General features: G+C 38.8%; 1 protein-coding gene across 21 annotated transcripts in view; it reads right to left on the bottom strand.

The window, feature by feature from the left end:
• Positions 1-25,966, bottom strand: part of Birc6 (baculoviral IAP repeat-containing 6) — a 175,103-nt gene that overhangs the window by 51,457 nt on the left and 97,680 nt on the right. For 20 of the 21 annotated variants that reach the window (XR_385268.4, XR_003952078.1, XM_011246257.3 and 17 more), the window contains 17 exons: positions 24,785-24,938; positions 22,379-22,495; positions 20,786-20,940; positions 20,163-20,289; positions 16,994-17,104; positions 16,004-16,137; positions 13,430-13,557; positions 11,558-12,120; positions 10,092-10,267; positions 9,543-9,639; positions 9,214-9,408; positions 8,405-8,605; positions 5,152-5,431; positions 4,440-4,696; positions 4,075-4,183; positions 3,561-3,782; positions 1,497-2,277 (listed from right to left, as the gene is read on the bottom strand). Coding sequence is in view for 18 of the 21 variants with exons in the window: in XM_011246257.3 (XP_011244559.1) it covers positions 1,497-2,277; positions 3,561-3,782; positions 4,075-4,183; positions 4,440-4,696; positions 5,152-5,431; positions 8,405-8,605; positions 9,214-9,408; positions 9,543-9,639; positions 10,092-10,267; positions 11,558-12,120; positions 13,430-13,557; positions 16,004-16,137; positions 16,994-17,104; positions 20,163-20,289; positions 20,786-20,940; positions 22,379-22,495; positions 24,785-24,938 (3,807 nt within the window). In the remaining 3 variants the exon portion in view is untranslated. Of the gene's footprint in view, positions 1-1,496; positions 2,278-3,560; positions 3,783-4,074; positions 4,184-4,439; positions 4,697-5,151; positions 5,448-8,404; positions 8,606-9,213; positions 9,409-9,542; positions 9,640-10,091; positions 10,268-11,557; positions 12,121-13,429; positions 13,558-16,003; positions 16,138-16,993; positions 17,105-20,162; positions 20,290-20,785; positions 20,941-22,378; positions 22,496-24,784; positions 24,939-25,966 lie in introns of those variants that run through there. The other variant, XR_003952080.1, reaches the window with a different exon arrangement.

Below are 25,966 nucleotides of genomic sequence, written 5' to 3'. Positions count from 1 at the left end.
GGGAAGAAATTTCAAAAGTTAAGTGGAGATATTCAGGTTTTAAAAAAAAAAAACAAAACAAGAAATTAAGAATATGGATTAACGAATAAATGTGTTTTATTGCATCCAGTCTGCAAATAAGAACTCAAATCTCAAAATATGGGAATACAGAAGCAGATAAACAATTAAAAGTGTAAGAAACAGCCAGGTGTGATGTCACACAACTTTAATCTCGGCACTCAGGAGAAGGAAGGTAGGTCTCTTAAACTCAAGGCCAGCCCAGTCTACACAGCAAGTTCAAGGAGCCTACAGAGTAAGACCCTAACTCACAAAAAAAACAAACTAACATTTCAATAGAGGAAAGGAATGCCTACTATTGATCTTTCACATAAAGAGAAGGACTAGCCAGAACTGTCGTCAGTAAATATCAATCCAGTTATAATAAAATTTACTTTTTGAAAAGCACTTTGCCAGGTGTGTTGGCCCATGCCTTAATCTCAGCACTACGAGGCAGGTCTTTGTGAGTTTGAGGTCAGTCGGGCTGACACAAAGAGAACTGAGAGGGTGGGTGTGGGGGGTGGGGAATTGGTTTTGCATTAAAAACAAAGTATTAATAAGAAACATGAGAATGAGATCAGAAGTCAAAGGAATATAGCAACTCAGTTTAAAACGCACAATTCAAACTTTCAAGAATTGTAATTATGCTTCTGGTTCAAGCTTATAACTCAAGCACTTGCTTTTAACTAGTTATATTAAGCAGAGAGACATTTGTCTAATAACTACTACTATGAGCACTAATGTACCTTGTTTTTCCAGTCAACAAACTATATTTATAAAAATTAAAATTGTTCACCTGTATTAATAGAATGACAGGAATAAGCACTCCCCATTGACAGGGAGAAAAAGAACCTTTTTTCCTGTATCCTAAGGTGTTCTGTGTTACTAGCCCTGATGTATATAGTAAAAAAAAGTAACCCAAAACTCACAAGGGCCACAAAGCTGCAAAACTTAGCAACAAAACAAAATAAAGCACTTGCAAATATCCTCTAAACAATCCTAGCTGGCAAAATTTTGGCCATGCAGACATACTATAATAAACAGCCTATAGTGTTCAGAGCCTCTCTCCTGAAGCCGACTCTTCATGTCTATGTGACAGGCACAGCAACAGTCCCAGCGTTCTGGTGGCACGTGACAGCCAGTCCAGGCCCAGCAGCAGAGACACATTCTCTTAGCCTTGCTCTTTAGCGAGGGGAGTTTGGAATCGTGTCAGATTGAAGCTAGAATGTTCATGGATTTCCAGTCATGAATGTTAGTATGAATTTAGTCGAATCCTAAAAAATAATGTATTTTGACAGCATGTATTGCAAGGAGAGAGAAAATACTTCAATTGTGGCCTAGATTCTGATGCTCATCCAGACCTAACCCCAAGCTTTGTTGTCACATGGCGCTTGCTTAGCTAATCCAAAATTGCAGCACTTTCTCCTGTATAAAGTCTAAGAAGGGCCTTGCTGTCTTACCTGTGCCATCAGCTTTTGGTTATTGGGGTGACATGAAATACACTGCAGAAAGAAGGCAACAGTTGCGTTCTCAATGGCTGTCCGTTGCTGGGTGGTCAGGACTGTTGTAGTAGCTGAAGAATGAGAAGCTGACCTTGTGCTGCTCTGCTGTGCCCCTAAATTATGTCCTCCAGCGGTAGACCCAGAGTGACACAACAAAAACAGAAGTGCTGTCCACAGTGGGTTGACTTCAGAACCACCAAGCCAATCTTTCATGATATGACTATTGCCAACTTCTGTCAAAAACCTAAGGATGGGAGCCACTAGGTCTGCTGTGATGGGCATCTTATTACAGTGCTGTGGAACGTGATGCCGCCTGAGTTTGTCCTGGGAATTATCTACTGACTGGGCAATGCTTTCTGAGTAAGAAATGTGACTAAAACAAAAGCTAGCCAGACTCCTCACGAGAAGGGAAGGCAACCCCGAGTCTAGCAACTGTTTGATAGCTTCTGGGGACTGAGAAGAAGAAGCAAGAGTTGCCAAGTGGGATTCAGTTAGAGACAGAGGTGCTTGTGCATTTTTGGAGTCATCTGTCAATGATGAACTAAGATCTTGCTTCTTGCTATCATCTGTCATGGATAGTCTATGATGACACTGCACCGGAGGAGGGATAATTCCCATCCAGCCCATGAGCAAGGAAAAATAATTTGGATGTATATGGCACATGGAGCAAAGCAGACTGTCAACAGCTTTCTTCAAAACCACGTTGCATGGAAGTGACATGGACCAATTAAAAAGTAACCTAGAGAAAGAAAAGATTGCTTGAAATACTCCCACTGGAGATTAAATATTTATATTTAATGACCAAAACACCAAGAGTTTACTTGACACTTCTTTTTTTTAATTCGTTATTTTATTTACTTTCGTATCAAATGTTATCCCCCTTCCCAGTTTCTCTTCCACAAAGCCCCTATCCCCTTCCCCTCCCCCTGCTTCTATGAGGGTGTTCCACCACCTGCCCACCCACTCCCGCCTCAGCGCCAGAGCATTCCCCCACCCTAGGGCATCAAGCCTTCACAGAACCAAGGGGATCCCCTCCCAGTGATGCCAGATAAGGCCATTATCTGCTACATAGGTGGCTGGAGCCATGGGTCCCCCCAGGTGTACTCTTTGGTTGGTGTTTTAATCTCTGGGAGCTTTGGGGAATCTGGGTGGTTGATATTGTTATTCTTCCTACGTGGCTACAAACCCCTTCAGCTCCTTCACTCCTTGCCCTGACCCCATGCTCAGCCTGCTGTTTGACTGTGTACATCCACATCTGTATATTCTCCTTCTACTCCCACTGTTTTTGAGTAGGGCGGTCTCAGTGTTCTATCCTTCACTGTCCTGGAATTCACTACATTCACCGACTTCCTCCTGCTCCCAGTGCTAGCAATAGAGGGGCGAGCATCCCTGCCACTCTCACACTTTTACTGATACTTTCCTTTACACTTGTATACTAAAGAGAAATGGAGCTGACCGTGCAAGTTAGAACTGCATAACGCACTTTACAACACCTACACAAACATTTCTCATTTAGAGAAAAACTAGCAATATCACTGATCAATCTTAAAACAAGAAAGGCTGAGAGTGCAGCTCCAGGAAAAGAACACATCAATCCCTAGGATGGAGGAAATGCAGTAAATGTAAAACGTTACTCCAAAACAACTACTTCTGTATTTATTATTTTCAAATTACCCTCATATCAAAAATAATTATCAATATTTTTTGAACACATTCCACAAATGAAGGTGTGTGAGAATTCTGAGTGCTAGTGGAGAAACTCCAAGAAACAAGAGCCTTGTATCCCTAGTTTCTTCGAAACCCAGGATTGTTCTTTCAGTGTTTTCTTCCTGCTGTCCTGTGCTCTGAATAAAGCACACTACGGCATGGGACTTTAGCCCACTTGGTTTTTAGGCTCCATTCTCTTAGATCTCATCAACTCTAAAGCAGTAAACTACAGAAACAGACACAATACTATACCTAACAAATGGAAATATACAGTCAATATAGCATACACAAGAGTAGGATTTCACTCGTACTCACTCAAAGAGCTCTCGGTCTAGCAGTGCTGGCAAATCATACTCCACCAGCAGTTCATAACTGTGCCAAAGAATCGCTGCTACACAGTGCAAATGAGAGGGGGATGGCATGAGAAGACCATACTCGACAGCTGATGAGCTCGGGCACATATAGTTCATTCTGCCACTTCTCTTCAAAGCAGCCATTTTTGCAGAGTCACTGACCCACTTTAGCAAGGCCTGAATTCTTAAAAAGTTAAGAAAGACCAGTAATGCCACAACTGAAATTTGATATAAATAATATCTTTACATGTGAAGTATTCCTACCAATGTAATACGGACTACAAATACGTTTTAGCTCAAAAGCATTAAAAATATGTCTATACATATATTATTTTGTTTATTATATAAAGTATATGAATAGATGTTGATAGATATATTCGTTTAAACATTTGTAAGACTTTCTGAAGAAAAAGTATTAATTCCAATTCACAAAATCATGTTTGTGATTAAATTAAAAAAACAGTACCAAAGTATACCTGTCTTTAGTTCCAGGATCCTGAGTTGTACCAAGCTGGTAAAGAATATCTATTGTAGAATCAGAGGACAGTCCATTCAGCCTTCCAAAAAGTAAAGGGCTATTTAAATCTTAGCCAAGGAAAAAAGAAAAACATTGTTAAATTAGCCAGTTTACATGGAAAGATATATTTTTTAAGTTATTCGCTGAATATAAAAGTTATATTCACTGAATATTTAAATTATGTCACCTGTAAAATATGAAAAGGTTTAAAAATAACAAAGCTTTAAGAGAAATTCATTTCAGAAAGAATTACCAACATCATGTTGTTCACGTATGTTTACTGTGTAGGTGTGTAAAAATTACAGGAGCAAAGTCAAGAGTCACCTGTAGGATCGCTGCCTGATGCTGCGCAATTCCTCAGGAGAATGTCAATAAGCTTCAGGCCAATTCTAGTGGACTGCAACCCAATCTTTACCAGCACAACCTCAATGTTGGGGGAATGCATCCCACAGTATGGAGACATCAGTAAGGCAGCACAAGTCTGCAGCAGGTTGGCAGTAGGGGCAGCTGCACTGGCCATCATCCCTTCTAGATCACTTATATGTGTAAGGCAATGATGTAATAACCGTAACCATCCAATGCTGAAACATACAAAGGACAAGTATGGTAATATAAGTAGCTCAAATTATTGCAGATGCTTTCCGTAAATCTCAACTTTACTAATTCATGGTTATACTCATCAAAATTATTGTATTAGACCTAACAGAAATAGGTACTATATAAGCACCTACAGAACAACTTACTAAGGTGATTTGGGGGAGGTGGAGCGCAGGGGTGGGGGTGGGGTGGTGGTGGTGGTGGTGGTGGTGGTGGTGGTGGTGGTGGTGGTGGTGGTGGTGGTGGGGTCTCCTTATGTAGCTATGTAGACCAGGCTTGCCTGGAACTCACAGAAAACCACCTGCCTTTGCCTCCCAAGTACTGGCATTAGAGATGTGCACCATCACCTCTGGCTAGGATGAATAATTTGAAAACAACCCCAGAAAGCATTTTTTAAGAATAAGAGAAAAAAAGAGTAAGAAGTAAAAAATATATATACCTTGTTTTAGAAACTTGATCTTCAGATGGAAGAAAGGGATTATTAACTGTGGCTGATGAGGTGGTACCAAAAGCAGTAAGGCCTAATAATTTAATCTGTGAGAGGCCTAGTGTGCTGGCGTCCCGAGGACGATGGAGTCTGAGGCAGACAGCAGAAGCTACTTCGGCTTTGACAAGCTGAATTTTTATGTAGGTGAGACCGCTTGTGACAACAGGAGTAGACAAAGGGAGCATATTAACACCATCTGCACTTACTTCAACAGACACTGACGATGGGCAGGCTGCAGGAAGAGAAAACTGAACAGTAAAAAAAAGGGAACTAGATGCTATATTCTAGTACTCTAGATGAAGGGCACTAATCTGGCAACTTTGAGATGCATGCACTATGAGCTTACAGAAAGCACTAACTATAACAAGAAGTACCAGTCACTAGCATTCATCACCACTTTGCATGTTTTTAAAAAATATGACCTCCCACAATTAAAATAATCATAAATATGGAAATATTCACCTAAGGAAAAAGTAACTTATATCAGTTGTGTATGTATTACATACTTGCAAAAAGTAAAATAAAGCAACTTAGAGGGCAATTACTTCCTATTCCTCTTCTACCAAAACTGTCATGAACATAGCATAGTTTTAAGATTGGTTGTTTAGAATAACTTGAGAAGACCAGAATAGTAATTACCAATCGGTTCAATACTGTAAGATTTGCAACACTGTTAACATCACAACTAGTTTCGCCTTTTATTTACATTTTAAATCTTAACCAAACGGTTTCAAATTTTAAGAGTAAAACAGTTTTTGTTACATAGGAGTGCCAGTGAGGTAACAAATGGAAACTCCTAATGGGACATTCTGCTCCCTGCATAGCACAGAGGCCTATGGGGCAAACATAGCTATCAAAGAAAAATCTTAAAAATTGGTTTATTTCTATACTAAGTATAATTTTATTAATTGTCAATTAAATGGCAGGCTTACATTAAGGGTTAGAGAAATTTTTTTAAAGTTTGTAAACTGTAACTTCAAAAACATTTTCAAGAAACTAATAACGGCTGTATTTTACATGAGCAATACACTTTAAGGAATCAAACAACTGAAATTTCTACCACCATTTAATAATAAATCTATTCAATTTTCACTGGAACATATATTGAGTCCCTGCCCTAAACCACCAGAAAGTTATCTGTTAGTTAAGAATGCATAAATACCAGCTTTCTCTACCCACACTGTACTTGAGTTCCAAATTCTCACAGGCAAAATCTATCCACTTTCAAACAAACTGTTTTCCTCCCAAACAAAAGCTTTCTCATTTCAGATCGCAATACTTGAACTGCAGCTTAGAGCTTGATGCAAAGCTTACTAGGAAAGGACTCCATGCCACTAGATCACGTCTCGGTTTCTATCTGCACACTAGGTTTCTCTAGCTGTCTACTCACAAGATACCCATGCAGATACTCAACTGTAAATCCTCCTGCTGAAGACTAAGTAGATAGGAAGGTAGGCCTATGCTACCCTGTCAAGCAGTACTTTGTCTTTTAAAATAGTTTATGGCCTGCTAAAGTAAGGTTTTAGTATATGTTATTCTTTTTTTTTTTTTTTTAAAGATTTATTTATTTATTTATTACATGTAAGTACACTGTAGCTATCCTCAGATACTCCAGAAGAGGGAGTCAGATCTCATTATGGATGGTTGCTGGGATTTGAACTTCGGACCTTCGGAAGAGCAGTCGGGTGCTCTTACCCACTGAGCCATCTCACCAGCCCGTTATTCTTTTTTTTTTAATTAGATATTTTCTTTATTTACATTTCAAATGTTATCCCCTTTCCTAGTTTCCCCTCCGAAAATCCCCTATCCCCTCCCCACTCTCCCTGCTCCCCAACCCACCCACTCTCATTCCTGGTCCTAGCAGTCCCCTATACTGGGGCATAGAACCTTCACAGGACCAAGGGCCTCTTCTCCCATTGATGACCGACTAGGCCATCCTCTGCTACATATACAGCTAGAGCCACAAGTCTCACCATGTGTTTTCTTTGATTGGTGGTTTAGTCCCAAGGAGCTCTGGAGATATTGGTTAGTTCATATTAAATTTCCTCCTATAGGGCTGCAAACCCCTTCAGCTCCTTTGGTATGTTCTCTAGCTCCTCCATTGGGGACCCGGTACTCTGTCCAATGGATGGCTGTAAGCATCCACTTCTGTATTTGTCAGGCACTGGCAGAGCCTCTCAGGAGACAGCTATATCAGGCTTCTGTCAGCAAGCTCCTGTTGGTATCTGCCATAGTGTCTGGGTTTAGTGGTTGTTTATGGGATGGATCCCCAAGTGGGGCAGTCTCTGGATGGTCGTTCCTTCAGTCTCTGCTCCAAACTTTGTCACTGTAACTCCTTCCATGGGTATTGTGTTCCCCCTTCTAGGAAGGATTCTGAGCTAATATCCACTTATCAGTGAGTGCATATCATGTGTGTTCTTTTGTGATTGGTTACCTCACTCAGGATGATATCCACCAGATTCATCCATTTGTCTAAGAATTTCATAATTCATTGTTTTTAATTGCTGTGTAGTACTCCATTGTGTAAATGTACCACATTTTCTGTATCTATTCCTCTGTTGAGGGACATCTGGGTATGTTACTATTTTTGTTTTATTTCATCTGGAAACACAGGCTGGCCTCAAGTTCAAAACTGTCCTCCCTCATGTTCCCATGACATGAAATTACAGGGACATGACATTATGTCTGACGTTCACCTTATATTATTTGGATGAGATTAGGTAATAGTTTGAATATAACTAGATTATAGTCTACCTTAAAAATAAAAATATTCTTCCAAACATACTAAAAATCTATGAAATCTCCCAAGGTTTTCAATTGAATAACATTGAACACAAATGAATGTGACCATCTCAATATAAACTGTGAGTATGCTGAAAGAAGCTAAGTGACTTTAAATGGAAAAATATTATCAAGCATTGTTACTGAATATTCTACAAAAAAAATCTGTCTCTACTTAATCTGGAACTGATTTTCCAAGTATTTTAAGGAATTTACCTTAAAATGTTCTGATAAAATATATTCAATTAAGAACCAAGTGAATTATACAGAAGGGGGGGGTGGAGGAGGGGAGGGAGGGAGGGAGCCCACAGCGATTAAACACATGTACCCATGACCTAACACCAAAGGTGAGCACAGGAGGGCTTGCTGAGAGCACTTCCGGTCTTCCCTGCCTGTCACTCGCAGCACTCCTCACAGTACGCACTTGCGAGAGATGCGAGGTGAGGTTGAATGTGTATCTCCTTCAGCAGCACTGCTGACGGAAGGTGGATGGTAAGGTCACACCAGGCTTCCTCAGGCAGAAAGATGTAGGACCAAGCAGCAGAACGAGCTCTTCGATGGGGCGGTGTGGCTTGCAGGAGCACCTCAGCTGGCTGGGCAGTAGGACTACTAGAAGTGATGGTACCTACAAGGAAACAGTGGGAAACAGCATGCAAACGTGTGAAAAGGATGCAGGAGAACACGAGAAATACTCAGATGATACCATATGAAGCTATAACAACCAGCAGAAAATAAACATCTGCTGGAATAGCTACACTGTCAGTCACCAAGCATGATGATCAACAGTAGTCCCAAAATAGCCAGTCAACTATTAGTCAGAGGACAAGTGACCATTAGTGAGCACATGTCTAGGGTAATTTTTAAATTAAGTAGAAAACTCTTGAGGACTATAATTTCTTTAACCATGAAAATAATGGTCTTTATTTCTCAGATGTTCATGAAACAACAATAAGAAAAGCATGAAAGAAATGCAGTATGAAGGAATAAACACCTAAATTAAAAATGTAAAACATATCAATGTTTAAGTCCTTTTAAGGTGATTAACATTTGAAGAGAGAACTGACCTAAAAATGTTGTACTTAGTAGAATGTTTTGGACCCAACAGCCTATAAAAGGAATTTTTTTATTTAAAATTGTACTAATCTAGTTTCAACTTGTGTCCACAACTAATTTTGCTTCACCTCATCAGAACACAGAGCTGAGTCATAGTAAGAGGCATAACCACTATCTTACCAAGTGGTGCAAAGTTATGGATTCCTTCTGCATTGTCAGGCTCAGAGGCCAGGATCCTTGTTTTCAAAGTGCTGTCAACAGCTTTATTTGGTCCAGAATCAAGAAATTTCATAATAGTTGATACCATACTTCTTGCAGTGTTCACAATAGCCCTTGTACTGGTAACCATATTATTGCATATGAGCTGAACTCCACCTAAATTCACAAAGAATACTAAATGAAAAGAATCCTAGAAACAAGTGAAGATTCAGAGTACAAAAATGACCATGCCACAATGTTAGCTGAAAGGACCATGCTAGAATGACAGCATAGGAGATTTTTTTTCTTACCCATATCATGGAAAGCTTTCAATGCATCACTAGTATCCAACACTCTCAAGATAAACCACAACAATGGCTCAGATAACTGGCAAGTAGCAAGAGAGCCCTAAAAAGTAAACACACAACATGATTTTCTAAGTCCCTGTGAATCTGGACAACTCGATTTCTTAATATGATCGAAATGACACTATAGGAATGACCAAGGAATTAATGAAAACATTGTATTAGAATGAAAATTTACCCTCACACCCTTTAGAATTTTGTTGTCCATGTTTAGTAGTTCTGTGTCATATCTCAGGAAACAACCTGCTAGTTAAAGATGCTATCTCAGGGAAAGGAGTAGTGAGCCTTTCCAGAATATAAATATTGACTTTATCTCTGTAGTCATTTTTCAAAAGACCATATCATGAAATTTTATTCTTCAATTTCTATTAAAAGTAAAATCTAAGAGTTACTTTGCCCATGAACATGGATACTGTTCATCTGTCTGATGTAATTCTCTGCTTGCATTACCATCAAACTGTTAAATTACTGCAGCAGCTGCTGGACTGAACGTACTTGTCTGCCCATGTATCCACAGGCCATGTAGGTCAAGATTGGCTGCAACATCATGTGGACTGTAGAGGCTTTCTTACTAAGTGTTGTCAATATGGTAAATAATCCATCTCCAACTGATATGGCATCTAACCCACCATGGAAGTTCTCATGTTTGGTGAGATGTAAGCCACTTGCACCTAGTTTAATAGAAGATTATACATTTTGTAAAATACATACATAAAAACAAATAAAATTATAACAATTAAAAAAAACCAATTTTTCAAAAAACATTAAAGGATAGGTACATAAGTCTCTTCACTTTCTCACAAACAGAAACATAGACACATGTGCTCACATACACGTTCATGCATATGCATACACACAAACACACACAGACAGACAGACAGACAGACTCCTATAAAGATTTAAGTATTTGTAGAGGTATCCAATAAAGTACTGGGTGTACTGTCTTACATGAGACCTCCCACTGCGGGCTAATATAAAAATGGTCCTATTATATGACTAAGGACATAACTTTAAATGACATCACTGAATCAAGAAGAAAATAAAGGGATTAAGAGCACTGTCTCCTCTTCCAGAGGACCCACTTTTGATTAACAGCACTTTCAGGGTAAGTACCTCACTGTCTATAACTGCAGTCCCAGGGGGATTTGGAGCCTTCTTCTAGTCCCCTGGGAGCACAGCATGCAGGTGATGTAAACATAGAGCCAAGTAAACTATATACTCATGAAATAAAATTGGAGGTGGGAGAAGGGGAAGAGTATTAGTGGGCAGAAAATGTTTCAGACATAAAGTGCCTTACATTATGTTAAAGCCCTTTAAAATTTTTATTTTCCAATGGTAGAAAAGTTAAACACTGACATGTAAAAGTGTAATGGCACATGTATCATAAAAGCATGCAGGAATGGGGTACATTTTGCTGTTTTCTCATACTCTGAAGCCATTACAGTGACTTAAAATGGATGACTTAATCCTGCTTTTTCTTCTCTTTTTTGAGACAGGGTCTCCCTAGTTAACATTACCCTCACTGCTTACATCATGCTGAGTTTAAACTGATGGAGAACCCTTTTCTTTTTCCTCCTAAGTGCTGGAATCAAAGGCATTGGGCCACAATGCCTAGTTAATCTTAATTTCTTAATCAAGTTACTTTGTTAAGATTTTCTCAGATTTTTTTTTTTTTTTTTTTTGGATTTTTGAGACAGAGTTTCTCTGTATAGCCGGGACTGTCCTGGAACTCACTTTGTAGACCAGGCTGGCCTCGAACTCAGAAATCCGCCTGCCTCTGCCTCCCGAGTGCTGGGATTAAAGGCGTGCACCACCACGCCCGGCTCAGAATTTTTGATAGTGTAGTTCCTGTAAAGCCACTCTATGAAAGTATTCATTAATAGCCTAAGTTGTTAAAAAAAAATCATATAAAAATAGGTATAATACTAAGAAGAGATTAGATTAATATTCTAAATACCTACCAATTATCATTGCCATGGCACTGCTATTACACAGGCCTAGGGCAGACAGAATCTGGCTCATAATTTGCTGGTTGGCTAAGACTAAGTCAGCAACACATGCAGGAGATCCTGGAGTGCTGGCACTGCTTCCATTGACATCTTTGCCTCCTGAGACTTTTTCTTCATCTGAAACACTATCTGTTGTATTGGTGGTCACGGACACTCTTGCGCTGTATTCCCTATTGCTTGAAAGAGGCAGCTGTACTAAAATGTTAACAAGTTTTAACAAATCAAACATGAGTTGATCTCTTGTCATTTCACCACAAACAGCTTTTGCATCACCTGGACGAATGAGGTTAGCAAAGAGTCCCCCAAAGCAAGCCCGAGCACCGGCAGAGCTGTCTGACCCACTTCTAGACATGACTTTGTCGGAGCAAGTGATGTAATGATGCACCAAGAAGGTGACAGACTCTATCACAGCAGAAATCGTACTAACTGAGACAACTTCAAAGTTCTGCTCCAGAGTAAACTCTAACAGCTTCACTTGGGCATCAAGAGGTCCTTGCCCTGTCTGGAAGGCCCCCCTGTAGAGACAGCGAAAAACAAGGATTAAAAATTAAATCACTTAGGTAACTTTGACTAACTACCATGTTTCTTCAATTAGCAGTTGTCCAACCTTATACAAGTTTCTGCTCGTCTCTATTTTAATATACCTAACCAGAAAATAGCTTCCCTTCTAAACTGAAAGAAGAGAAAAATACAGGTATACCAAATTAGCTTAAAGTAACAGACTAAAGGATTTTTATGTGACAAGCTGATTTCTATAATGGTCACTTATGTATTATGAGAACACTGGCTACCCAGGTAGATTTTTTTTTGACCTCTACATAATTGACAAACTGTTTATCATGCATTCAAAGGTGTTTTTTTTTTTAAAGCCCAAAAAAGATGGCTTAGAGGTTGTTTTTTCAGAGGTCTTAAATACAATTCCCAGCGATCACAAGTATCCGTAATGAGATCTGGTGCCCTCTTCTGACATACAGGCATCTTTGGCATATTAGTATTACATATTTTTAAAAATCACCCTTCTTTCTCTCTAAGGAATCTAAGTAGTTCTTTGGCTCAGAGGTTGAGTGCTTGCCTTCCATATGTAAGGCAGGTTCCATAGGATTATACACCAGTGTCACCTGACAACCTGTGGTACTACAACATTCGATCATTTTAAGAATTAACACAGCATGGCAGCAATTTGCTCTTCTAGCCTGTTGCATACTTTTGTTTTTACTAATGATTTCTATAGGGGATGGAACCGTTACTTTCATTTTTGAGCTATCTTTCTTTGGCATATTAGTATTATACATTTTTAAAATTTGTCCTTATTTTTCTACGTATTTCATAAGAATTTAAGTAATTTTTTTTGTTGTTGTTTACTTATGTTTTGAGACAGGGTTTCTCTGTGTAGCCCTGGGTGTCCTGAAACTCACTCTATAGACCAGGTCAGCCTTTAATTCACAGAGATCCCCCTGCCTCTGTCTCTGCAGTGCTGGAACTAGGATTAAAGGTATGCACCACCACCACCTTGCTGAATTTAAGTAATTTCAAACAACTTTCAACTTAAAAGTATAACTAAGTTACAAGATTATTAAAATATCAGTGGAGTTTTGAGGTACCACATTGTTACAGTAACAGAACCTGGAAGACTTGGAAAAAAAATCTACAATAAAATGAAATGAAAATTACCAAAGCCACCCAGTGAACCCTTCCTCCACAGCCCCTCAACTCACTGTCCTCTGGCCTACTAAAGCCCTAATACCGTTGAGGGAGGTTGACTTTCTTGGATCCCACATTCACTTTTACATCAGGCCATGTACAGGAGTACATGCTATCACTTACCTTTCTGTGGACAGTATGTGAATTAACTTGAGCAAAAGTTCACTGAATATCTGGGGACATGTTGAAGACAAATGCACTTGTAGTCGGGTGAGAAATTCCTGCATGGCTTGTGTAGCTGTTGGACCAACCTGAGGAGAAATGCACACCCACTGAAAGCGACTGAGTGAGACACATGGCATGCTCAAATGTCAAGAGCAAAGCTAGGAGCTCTAGTGTCAGAAGGCTGCATGATGAAAAACAAAATCTTAACAGCGACAGGAGAAAGTAAATAAATTTAAATTTCACTGTTTACATATTAAAAATGACAATTCTATAATTAATCCTATTTCTTTGTCTTGCTTCAATGACCAAATGTCTTTGTAACACTTCCCAAATTACAACAACATTCTGCATTAAATTTTATGAATATCCTTATAAAAAATGTGATCCCTAAAGAAAGTAATTTGGGGCTAGAGATAGGGCTCAGTGATTAAGAGCCCTAGGTGCTCTTCCACAGGACCTATGGTGGTTGCTATCTGTCTAGTCCCAGGGGAGCAGAGGCCTCTGCTGACCTCCGTAGGCCCCAGGCATGCCTCTGATGCAAAGACATACATGCAGATAAACCATCTCTGCACATAACATTTTAATAAAAAACAAAAAGCAGAACTGGATCCAGGTGAACTGACTCACCAATGTCAAAGCCCAGTAAAGCCAAGAGCCATAAGTACCTAACAACAATGACAAAAACAATAAACCCTAAAACTAAAATATACCTACACCAAGTTCTAAAACCCTTCTTTCCCAAACTTCTTTCTCATCAATAAGGAAGTGCTAGAGATCAGGTGTGGGGAGAGTTGGGAGAGAGGGCCAGAATAGGAAATGAAATCAGCAGCTGGGGGCAGGTTGCATCTCTAGGACATGCCAAAGACCAGGGATGGGGGAGGTCCCAGGGAGTTTATGGGGTGACACTAGCTGAGACTCCCAGTAGGAGGAGATATGGAGACTGAAGTGGCACCTCCTGTGGCCAGGCAGGGCTCCCAATGGAGGGATGAGAATACCAACACAAACATGCAACCCAAAATATGTCCTACATACAGGAATTGCGGGGACAAAGATGGAACAGAGACTGAATGAATAGCCAACCGATGACTGGCCCAACCTGAGACACAGCCCGTGTATGGGGGCCGATTCCTGATGCTATTACCGATACTCTGTTATGCTTTCAGAGAGGAGCCTAGCATAACCGTCCTCTCAGAAGCTCCACCCAGCAGCTGAACCGCCAAACACTGTACAGAGCTCAGGAATGTTGTGGAAGGGTTAGGGGAAGGACCGAGGGACCCAGAGGAGATACAAACTCCACAGAGAGACCAACAGTCATTTAACCTGGACCCTTGGGGACTTTCAGAGACTGAACCACAAACCTTTAGCTGGATCTGGCCCGGCCTTCTGTAAATATGTAGCAAATATGTAGCTTGGTCTTCATACAGGTCCCTCAACAACTGAAACAGGCAGGACTTATCCCTGCCTGTAGATCCTGTTCCCCCAACTGGGCTGCCTGGGTTAACCTCAGTGGGAGGGGTGTGCCAGGCCCTGCAGTAAACTGATGTGCAGGGTAGGTTGATAGTGGGGGGAGAGGTACCTCCCCTTTCTTAGAGGAGAGAGGAGGGGAGAGGGGTAAGAGGGAGGGCACCAAAAGGAGAGGTGTGGCTGTGATCAGGAATGTAGAGTGAACAAATTAATGGAGGAAAAAAAATGAGTGATGGTAACCAGCACTCAATAAGCAGACCACATTTCATGTTAAGGACACCTTTGCAGAATTCCTACATAGTGGTCTTTTGTATTAAGCTAATTTCCTTTGATAGAAAATTCCTTCCTACTAAGGTATTTTAGAATTATGTAACAGTAATTGCTAATTCCAAAAAAAAAAAATCATTGCACTCTTAATCATATTTCTGATATAAAACCAAGATATATAGAAAGATTAATTTAATTTAAAATCTTTTACTGTCTTTACACTAAAAAAACGATTTGACTACTAAAATTATTTCATCAAGAAACAATAATTAAGTAGGATTATTTAAACAGCAGCAGCACACTACAATAAATAAAACTGATATGAAAGAAATCTAAAGTGAGATGCATAAAGCTCATTCCAGAGCAATACTTTTGGGTTTTTGTTTATTTGGTTAGGGAAAATTATTAATATAACGACTAAAATTAATTATCATTCTTAATAACAGCACTCACTAAAATCACTAAATGAGAAATTACAGGAAAACTTTAGAGCCCCTGCAAAATTTAATGCTTATTAAACTATTCAAAACGTAGTTAACAGCTTGGCACAGTGGTTCACACCTTTAATCCCAGCACTCAGGAGGCAGAGGCAGGCAGATCACTGTGTGTTCAAGGACAGCATAGTCTACAGATTGAGTTCCTGAACAGCCAGAACTACATGGTAAGACCCAGTCTCAAAAAACAAACAAAACAAAATCTGTGTAGAGAAATGCTTACAATCTGTTTGTCATAAAGGCTACTTTAATTATCTGTTTACTGAGAGGTATGAACATATACATCAATATTTAAACACTTTATTACCTGTGGGCTATGCTGATTCGTCCCATGAGGACTGGTACCAGAAAGAAATTTCACTAACACATGAATAAGGTTTGGATCTGAAACCAACAGATGAGCCGTAGTCTCCTGAATTCCAATAGAACTGCTGGAACCAGCTATTAAAAAAAAAAAAAAAAAGGAAAGGGATGAATAACTCCTAGCAATAAGGAAATGTATTTATATGTAAGTTTTCATTGCAAAGAATAATGCCACATTCCTTTTTAAAACAGATTCAATCTCTTGGGCTGGTGGTGCAGACAAATAATCCCAGATACTGAGGATGCTAGGGGCAAGAGAAACTGCTAGCGCTACAGAGTTCAAAGCCGTGCACAGCAAAAGGAAAAAAGAGCATCGTGAATACAGTCGAGTATGTTTCACATGAAAGAAGCCCAGGTTCCCTAATCTCTACTCAGAAGACGGACTGGAGAGCATTCTGCTTCTCATCTACCACATGTCTCCTCCTCTCACCTCCCTTCAGATTGTGAAAGCATACCAGTACATCTTTATTTGGTACACAGACCAGTGGGAAGGACCTAAATCTCAAATGGCCTCTGGCAGAGTCACAACGATCCATTTCCAGAAACAGAAAAAGATACACTCACTTTTTAACTCAGCTCTCTAAGATAAATTGAGGCAAGACCTATGCGGTTGTCATGCACAGGTTCCATTCTGTCAACTGTGGTAAGTAACGCATCCTCTGAAACCCACTAACTTAATCTTCAGCAGCACAGAGTCAGATGGGAAATACAATACAAGTCAGAGAGTAGAACAATTCTTTAAATATTAGTGTAAGGTATTCTATTAAATAAACTTATGTTTAAATAAATATAAAATCATCCAAATATTGATAAAATAGAGACTAAAAAAGAATGAGATAAAAAAAAAAGCAATAAATCCTTAGGTGAATATTTCATTTTCTGAAATGACTTAAAGTATATGACAGAGATCCATATAAACACATTTTGAACTTACAATTAAGCTGCATATTCGTCATGAGTGTTAAGCTATGAAGCACAAGGCACCACGTCCGGAGCAAAGTATTTGGATACCAAGCTAGCACTGTGAGAAAGCTAGCTATTGATGCTACATAGAAAAAGAAAGGAAAAATATATTTAGTTGGGATAAATGAATACTTATTAAAGACTAAAAACAAAATATAAATTATTTCTTCACAATTAACTCATATCTTCAAATATTCCCACTACCTAAAATAAAACTCAAAGGGCTGACAACAAGGGGACTGGAGAGAGGCTCAGTGGGATTCCCACAAGATCACCAGTGCATTAACTGTAGCTCCAGGAAAGCTGATGGCTCTTCTGACCTCTGTGGGTCCCAATGCACTCACACGCAGACACTCAGGAGCACAGACATAGTGTAGGAACTCAGTAACAAGACAAGTTTAAAGCTCAGCATGTGACACACAATGAAATGTTATCATTACAAATCTGATGGACTTTTTATCCAATGTGATTTGTCAACATTCTTCAGAACAAAAATCTTATAAAAAGGCACCTGAAAAAATCTGGGATATCAGGGCCAGAAAGCGAGAGTGGGTGAGTTGGTGAGCAGGGGGACGGGGGAGAGAATAGGGGATTTTCAGAGGGGAAACCAGGAAAGGGGTAAAATTTGAGATGTAAATAAAAAATAAAGAAAATATCTAACTAAAACAATTGTGCAGATGATATCTGCATCTGTATTCATATTTATACGTCAGCATTTTAACCTGTTGCACAGACACCCACTGACTTTTCATGCATCACTCCCCAACAAGTCTGTGGGTCCTGACATACTTCTAGTGGTATTTCCAAGACTTATTCTAATTCCTATGTTAATTAAAGACAATGATGCCTGTTTTCTTTTGAGAGAGAGAGAATATTGTTTATTGTTAAAATGATGTAGATTTTAAATTAAAATTGTAGTTTTACAGAAAAAAATAAAAACAAATGACCAAAAAATCTGGGATATTGTAGACCAATCAAAAACGTGACTTCAGAAGAAAAGAGCAAACTCAAACTACTGAAAAAACTTAAGAGACACAGACAAAGAGAAGTGATAGCAGCTGGAGAAGTGTAAGAAGTTACTCCGAGTGCACAGTGCCCATCAAATACAGCAGACTGGAGAACCAGAGCCCAACCCTTCCTTTAAAACATGCTGTAGAGATGCTGTTGACAGCTGTTAAGGAAGGAAGTTTGGAAGAGCTGGAATGCCAAAAGCTTAAAACAACAAGATGGACTTTGAAATCCAAAACCAAAACCATTTAATTGACACAAATGAAAAAATTTCCAAGTTCAACAAACAGAACCATGGGGAATATTCATCTTGTCACATCTAATTAAATGTTGATAAGCCTAAGTATCTACACAATAGTTTTACAAAAAAACAAAAAACAAAACAACAACAAAAAAAAAAACCCACCACAGAGATGAGAAGTGACATGTGCTTCTACTTTTAGGCTACAAAGCTCGTCAAGGACAAAGGAGAAAGGGAGGGAGGGAAGGAAGACAGAGGAGAGGAAGAGGAGCAAAAGCAAGGAAGAAACGCAAAACCCAACAGCTCAGCTTTTATTCTCTGTGTTTATGATTTGTTTAGGTTATGTGTATGATTCTTTGCCTGCACATCATATGTGCACCTGGTGTTCAAAGAGGTGTGGTGGATCCCCTAGAACTGGATGAACTATAGATGGTTATAAGACACCATGAAGGTGACTAGGAACCAAACCTGGGTCCTTAGCAACAATAAATGCCCTTAACTGCTGACCTATCTCTTCAGGGCCCGAAAGTCCACTTTTAGTAGCATTCTGTGGTAATATGAAAATGGTTGGCTATTCTCTCACAAAATCATGAAAAAGTTTCAAATTTTCCTGTTTAAGAGCACTTAGAATAGTATCCACACATCAACAAGATGCAGCTCTGAAGAAGCAATGTATATCACCTGCCCTTACAATGCTGGAGTTGGTATTTTGCTGAACCCAAGGGACACAGGGTGAGTGCCCCAGAAAGAGATAAGTTTTACTTAAATGCATAAAAAAAAGAAAAATTAAGACAAAAATAATGCTGAACTAAGGAATTAAGGTGTGGCGTGTCCGTCCGGATTCTGAATGTATCCAGGTAAACAAATAAGCAAGGTGCATTCCCAGACCTACAGACCTCTGGGAAGTCACCCAAACATGAGCTTCTGGTGCTAGGAGGGAAAACTCTTACTGAAAGGGAAAAAAAAATCCACAACAGAAGTAGAAAGACAGAACAGAGTCACAGGAACTAAACACTCTGTGTGGAAAAAAGATACATTAATGCAAACAGGCCGCAGAGAGAGGGCAGCATGTAAAAGTATCTGCTGTACAAATCTAAGTGTCGGAGCTCAAGGGCCCAGAAGTCACGTAACAAGCTGAAGGTGCAGGTGCACCTATAGCCCTGGGATCAGAGCAGGCACAGCAGAATTGCTGAGGCTTGCTGGCTTACTTACCTAGATTCAAGTGAAGTAACAAAATGACTCAAGGGAATAAGGAAGGCAGTGACAGCATAGGATACCTTAATCCTTTCTCTGCACACACAGGAAACACACACACACACACACACACACACACACACACGTGTGTGTGCGCGACTATGGATGGAAGGAGGGGAGGAGAATGGGAGAATAAAGAGAAGGAAAAGAGAGAGAAGCGAGCGAGGGAGGTGGGAAGTGGGAGGCGCGGGGGATGAGGAGGTTTTTTGTTTTGTTCTGTTTTGGTTTGGAGACAGGTTCTCACTATAGAGTATGTAGACCCAGACTGGCCTAAAACCCATGCCAGACAACCTGACTAAAACATTAGCCAGGTCTCAATACTGAGCTTTCAAATAAACAAAAACAAACAATTCATTATTTTAAAAATAATTTAAAGTAGGGGCTCACTATAGTTCCAACTGGCCAACAACACACTATGCAGACCAGGCTGGCCTCAAGTCATTACTCCACTTGCCTCTGTCTCTCAATGCTGAGATTAAAGGCGAATGCCATCACACCCAAGCCAAAGAACTTCTTTCACCAAAATAACACAATCCTAACAATAAAGATAATGTACATTTTAACCTAATTATGTTCATTTAACAATTTGCTATTTTAATTACAGTATGGATTTCCAGCAAAAAACAAAAAACCTTACCTTGATTTAATGAGATGACAGGTATCCGATTAGCATTATATAAAAAAATATCTGCTCCATTCTCTTTGTTCCCTGATGAACTAGAATTAAGGCTCAATGTGAGCCACAACTGAAGAAGTGACTCCAACTTAAAAAAATACAAATAAAGGAAAGAAAACTAAGACGAGGAAAATGTATGAAGGACCATTCAAACAAAAATATTTATGCTTATAACCTTATGAGTAAATAACTTGTTTCTCATTATCTCCTAGCTATTTTAACTAGGTCAGCAAGCAAACATATCTTAAAATTCTTGATAAATTATACTTTAACTGAATTAAAATATATAATTCCCTTTAAACCCCATGTTTTCCTCAATGAAAAATGGGAATTAACTCTTTTAAACCACAGGGTTATAAACAATATAAAGCAGAAAAAGTACCAATACTTAAACTCATGAAAATAAAAAATGGCTGGCAACTAAGGTGGGGGGAATCAGTAAATATTCCTAAGATTTTTCTCAACCAACTATAATAAAGATACCATCATGGTCAGGTCACATATGAACTTGCATTCAATTGCATCCAATAAAAACCATTATGTCAAACTATGTCAAAATACATTACTTTCCTTTAAAGTCCTACCTGAACATGATGGACTTGAAGCATGGAGAAGAGTTTATTGAAACAAACATTTAACATTGGGACAGATGAGAGCTGTATCATGAGCTGGCTGTTCTGGTTTGCTGGCTGTAAATTCCCCAGAAGTGAGTCATCTGTTCCAGTTGGAGATTGTGAAACTGAAAATCAAACAAAAGTACCACTTTATGAGCAAGGTTCGGAATACATGTGAATTAACAAACAGACAAGAATAGGTTATAACGTTTTGTTAAAATTAAATTGTATACAATGGTTCTATAATAGTAATTTAGGAATTATTAGAAACTAAAGACAAGAAAACGAAACTCGCAAATTTAGAACACTAATCTCTCTCACTTTTCCAAAGTTAGTGAAAGGAAAACCTTTACTAATTATAAAGAAAACCGTTCTAGAACGCTGCAATATATAAAGTGCATGCCTTTGTGTTTTACTGTGCTGTTAAATTTAGGGCGTAGCATTCTAGAAAAGTGCTCTGGCACCAACCCAGACATGCAACCTGCAGTTCATCCGTTCTTAACTTTGACTGCATCTTAGAACTGACCGCATAGCTTTTCAAGAATTAATAAAATGAAAATCTACTTATGGGAAATAGAAAATGTAAGAACACTGTGGAGAAATGTATGTTATATTCAGAGTATTATTAAACTAAAAAGGAACACACCTGGGTGAAGGACAGTGAGCAAGGGCAAAAGATTCACTGAAAACAGAAAGGATTCTTAAAAGGCTCCCAATCAATAATGAAATGGGATCTTGAAGGTATCCTACACTGTTTCATGTTCTGAGGGGATTGAGCTCAATAAATGTGGTTCCTACATTAAATGAGAGCTATTGCACAATGTTTTTTATGTACTAATAGGATCTGTCCCCTTCTATTCCTTCATCTTCTGTGAGCAAGAAAAAAAATGCATATTGTGAACTTTCTATTTACAAAAGGAAGACCATATGTTGTGGGTTCTCTTCTTCCAACTATCTACATGTCTTCCTTCATTCAGCCTAGGAAACAATGAAATGGCATGTATGCCTAAGGAGACAATGTCACTGTTAGCTCCTCCTACTCAACACCACTACTTAATGTTGTCTTTGATAAGCGGGGTAGACATCAACACCAGGAAGGCACAACTCTGGCAGATCACCTGTCTCTGTCCAGACCATTAGGAAAAAGATTGCCTTTCTTTTGCTGTAATTGGAATGTGATGCCTCTCAATTCTGGATTTGGTTAGGAGACCTTTGAATGACACTTCACTTATATTATCAGCCTAGTATTTCAAAATAAAGAAGCTAATACTTAAAAAGTCGTGTTGTGTCATGGATGTAGAATCAATATAATAAAATATATAGCATTCCCTAGAGTCTCCTTAACGTCACAGCAGCACATAAACAGGAATCCGCTTTAGGTCTCTGGACTGAAGTGGTCACTTCATGAGACAGTCATTTCATACCAGGACACCAAGTTACATGTTGTTAAGTCATACACTCAAAGCACCTTCAAATTTACCACAGAGAATTTTAAACTTGTCCTTGATGATATTCAGAAAAGCAATGACCCCTTGAAAGCATGTGAATTGTAATCAAACTTACAGGTAGGAGATGTATTTGTTAATGCTTGTAAGATGGAGTCTGCTTCCAGAGTAGACATCATTTTCAACATAAGTTCTGCTTGCTGTTCAAGACCAACTTCTAGACGAGCATCTAAAGCTACAAAAGGGAGGAGGAGATATCTGAAAAGTTAATACTCATGGGCTCCATACTATAGAAATGTGTAAACATCTGATCCCAGAAGAGGCTTCTACTTCACAAAAAGAAATGCTGGCGTGTGCTACCAAGGACTAAAACCAAGGAGAGCATCTGAGCAACAAAACAACTTGCTCTGATGGGAAATGAATGCACTGAGACTGGAATAAATCGGTGACATGATGAGAGTGGAAGGAAATACACGAAAGAAGGGAAGATGGCTTCCCCATCCCAGAGGGAAGATGGAAACAAAAAACAAACAAACAACAACAAACCACCATCAACAGAAGATTATCAGATAAGGAAATAAATGTTAGCTTATCATACTAGGTACAGATAAATGTGTAGACAGACACTCACATAATACCATTAAGACACTAATAATTATAATTCAAATCTTGATTTCTTTAAACAAAATTTAAAATATAGTAATTATAGAAGAGACTAACTTTCAAATACAAGCAAAAGTAGAAAAGGATGAAGTTGAGGCAACATCATACCATTTGCCCAAGAACTAGAAAATGCTCTAAGCCGGGCGTGGCAGTGCGCGCCTTTAGTCCCAGCACTTGGGAGGCAAGGACAGGTGAGGTGGATTTCTGAGTTCGAGGCCAGCCTGGTCTACAAAGTGAGTTCCAGGACAACCAGGGCTACAGAGAAACTCTGTCTCGAAAAACCACCAAAAAAAAAAAAAAAAAAAAAAAAAAAAGAAAGAAAAAGAAAAAGCTCTCTCTAAGAGGAACAATAACTTCTCATAAAGCCAGAGGCCATTTATAGAGTCCTATCAGTCATGTCTGAGAAAACTAACATATCCAATTAAATCAAAGTATTTTAGTGACTATGTTTAATAACATACATGAAAATGATCAAAATTATAAATAATATACCTATTGCTTACAGTAAAAAATGAATGACAATAATAAACTATAAGTACCTGATTAAAAGAGAAAATCAAGGACCAGGTTAAAATTTAATGAAAACCTCTCTAGAAACATATTAGGTTTTGGTCTCTTGTATACACACACACACACATACACACACACACACACACACACACACACACACACACAATTAAGGTTAAAAAACCTTAATAAAAAAGTTAAATGCAATACTGTGGATAAATATGTATATGCTATTTAAATGTATATTTTGATCTGGGCTGAGACTACACTCTCTAAAAGGCCACCTAACAAAACCCCATTATCAGACACTGGAAGCCTTCTTTGAGCTGTTAGTCAAGGCTGTCCCAGAGACTGCTAAAACATAAAAACTATTGCTATTGCCTTTGTAAGTGGAAAGTGAGTCCCTATTGCTGAATATACCATGCGTGTCAGAGGCCATGAGCTACAACTGAACTGAATGTTTCCTCCCTAAGACTGAGCAGCTCTCTACTTGAACTTAAGACCCGCTCAACAGGAGAGAAACCATGTCAGGTACTAGAAACGTAGCCAGCTATGTGGTCGTGAAGTCATGGGTCTTGGAGAAGAACCTACAACCACCATTTTTCTAAACTAGCATAATCCATTAACAACAATTGGATATTATTCCTAAATCTCACAGGTAAGTGTAGTCTTCACCACATCAAAGAAACCTCTTTGCAACATGAGACCATTATAGAAAACAATAATCAATCAAAATGCAGAGCTATAAACCCAATTCCAGTGGATACACCTAGAAACCACTCTTGTACCTAGGGCTCAGGACACTGTAGAAGAGTGGGCAGAGCAACTGTTAAGAGGCAGAGGATAGGGAGTTGGGTGGTGGAGACCCAGTAGTGTCAAATAATAGGATCATAGGATCATACAGTGTCAGCAAGTGACTGCCCAAACTGCCTGAAGCACGCATCCAAGTGACAAGCAACAGACGGGGTGTGTGATTTATGAGTTCAGGAAGAGAACATAGTTATACTATGCTCAAAATTAATACAAGGAATAAAAATAGAGGCCATCAATTTGAAAGAGCAAGGAGTGGTATGGGGGAAGGTTTGAGAGAGGAAAGAGAGGAGAGAAATAATCTAACTAGAGTGTAATCTCATAGAAAAAAGAAATTACAATAAAGTAATGTATTGTCACTTCAAACGTCAAACATTCATCAAATAGCTTAGAGTGACTTAGAGAGAAAACATGGACCAACATTCAACCTGCTGACAGTAACAGATATGAATGGCAAAGACAGCACAATTCAGAAATGGTGAACACAAAATTCAGCTTACATAACTTTATTAGTATATTCCTGAAACTGTTCTGATGCACTTACCCTGAGACACCGAAACACTGACAGTCTGGGATCCATTCTTCTCTGTGTTTGATGGTGGTTTTGCTACAGGCATCCCCAGGCCTCCAATGTAAGGATTATAATTATAGGTACCATAATCAGCACCCCAGTAGTCATACCATGTACTGCTTATAGGCTTTAAAAACAAAAAGAAAGGAGTTAATGTCTTTACTGAGTTATAAAAACTTACAATATTATGACAAGTAAGCCTACAAAATAAACATTTCCTCCTTCTAAATTCCCCAAAGTTGTTGGAATGTTATTAATTTATAAAATGTTACAGTAGTATTCTGTTTATTTGGTGACACAGAATAACTTGTAAGATTACAATCTGAAACTGAGAGCACCCCTTTAATCCCAGCACTTGGGAGGCAGAGGCAGGCAGATTTCTGAGTTCAAGGCCAGCCTGGTCTACCAAGTGATTTCCAGGACAGCCAGGGCTATACAGAGAAACCTTGTCTCGAAAAACCAAAAAAAAAAACAAACAAAAAAAGATTACAACCTGAAAGGTAACTAGAATTATAAATAAATTGATATGCCAAAGAGCAATAATTATATAAGCATTACAAATGCATCTCCATTAAAAAATGGATGAAGAGAAACAGAAATGATGACTGCAAGAATCTGATCGTATTTAAGACTCCCAGTGGCTACCTGAAAGTCAGGTAATCCATAACTTACATCTCCTGGCTTCAAGGAATTCGTATTACATAACTGTTCATGGCTATGAGTTTAAGAGAAAAAAATATGTACTATATATGAAATTGTCATTTTATCTTTACTTCAATTTTTAGAAGTTCATTTATTTAGTGTGAGACACTGTTAAGAGATTGTATTCTTTAACGTGTTACTCTTTCTACCATGTGGATGCTGGAGATCAAAACACCCTTGTCATTAGTACTTTTAATTTTTTTATTATGTTAAATTATATTAAAAATATATTATAAAAAATATTTATTATGTATATGCATAGTTCTGTGTGCCACACATGCCTAGTACCTGCAGAGGTCAGAAGAGGGTATCAGGTCCTATGGAATTTGAGTAACAGATGGTTATGCACCACCATATTGGTACAGGGTATCAAGACCAGGTCCTCAGTATGAACAGCCAATGCTATTAACTGCTAAGTCAAACTTCCAGCCACCTTGCCTTTGTTTCTTGGTT

The sequence above is a fragment of the Mus musculus genome, chromosome 17 (genome assembly GCF_000001635.26).
Source record: "Mus musculus strain C57BL/6J chromosome 17, GRCm38.p6 C57BL/6J".
Lineage (NCBI taxonomy): Eukaryota > Metazoa > Chordata > Mammalia > Rodentia > Muridae > Mus > Mus musculus.
The sequence above is the reverse complement of the archived record's forward strand: the minus strand, read 5'-3'. Positions and strand labels throughout refer to the sequence as shown.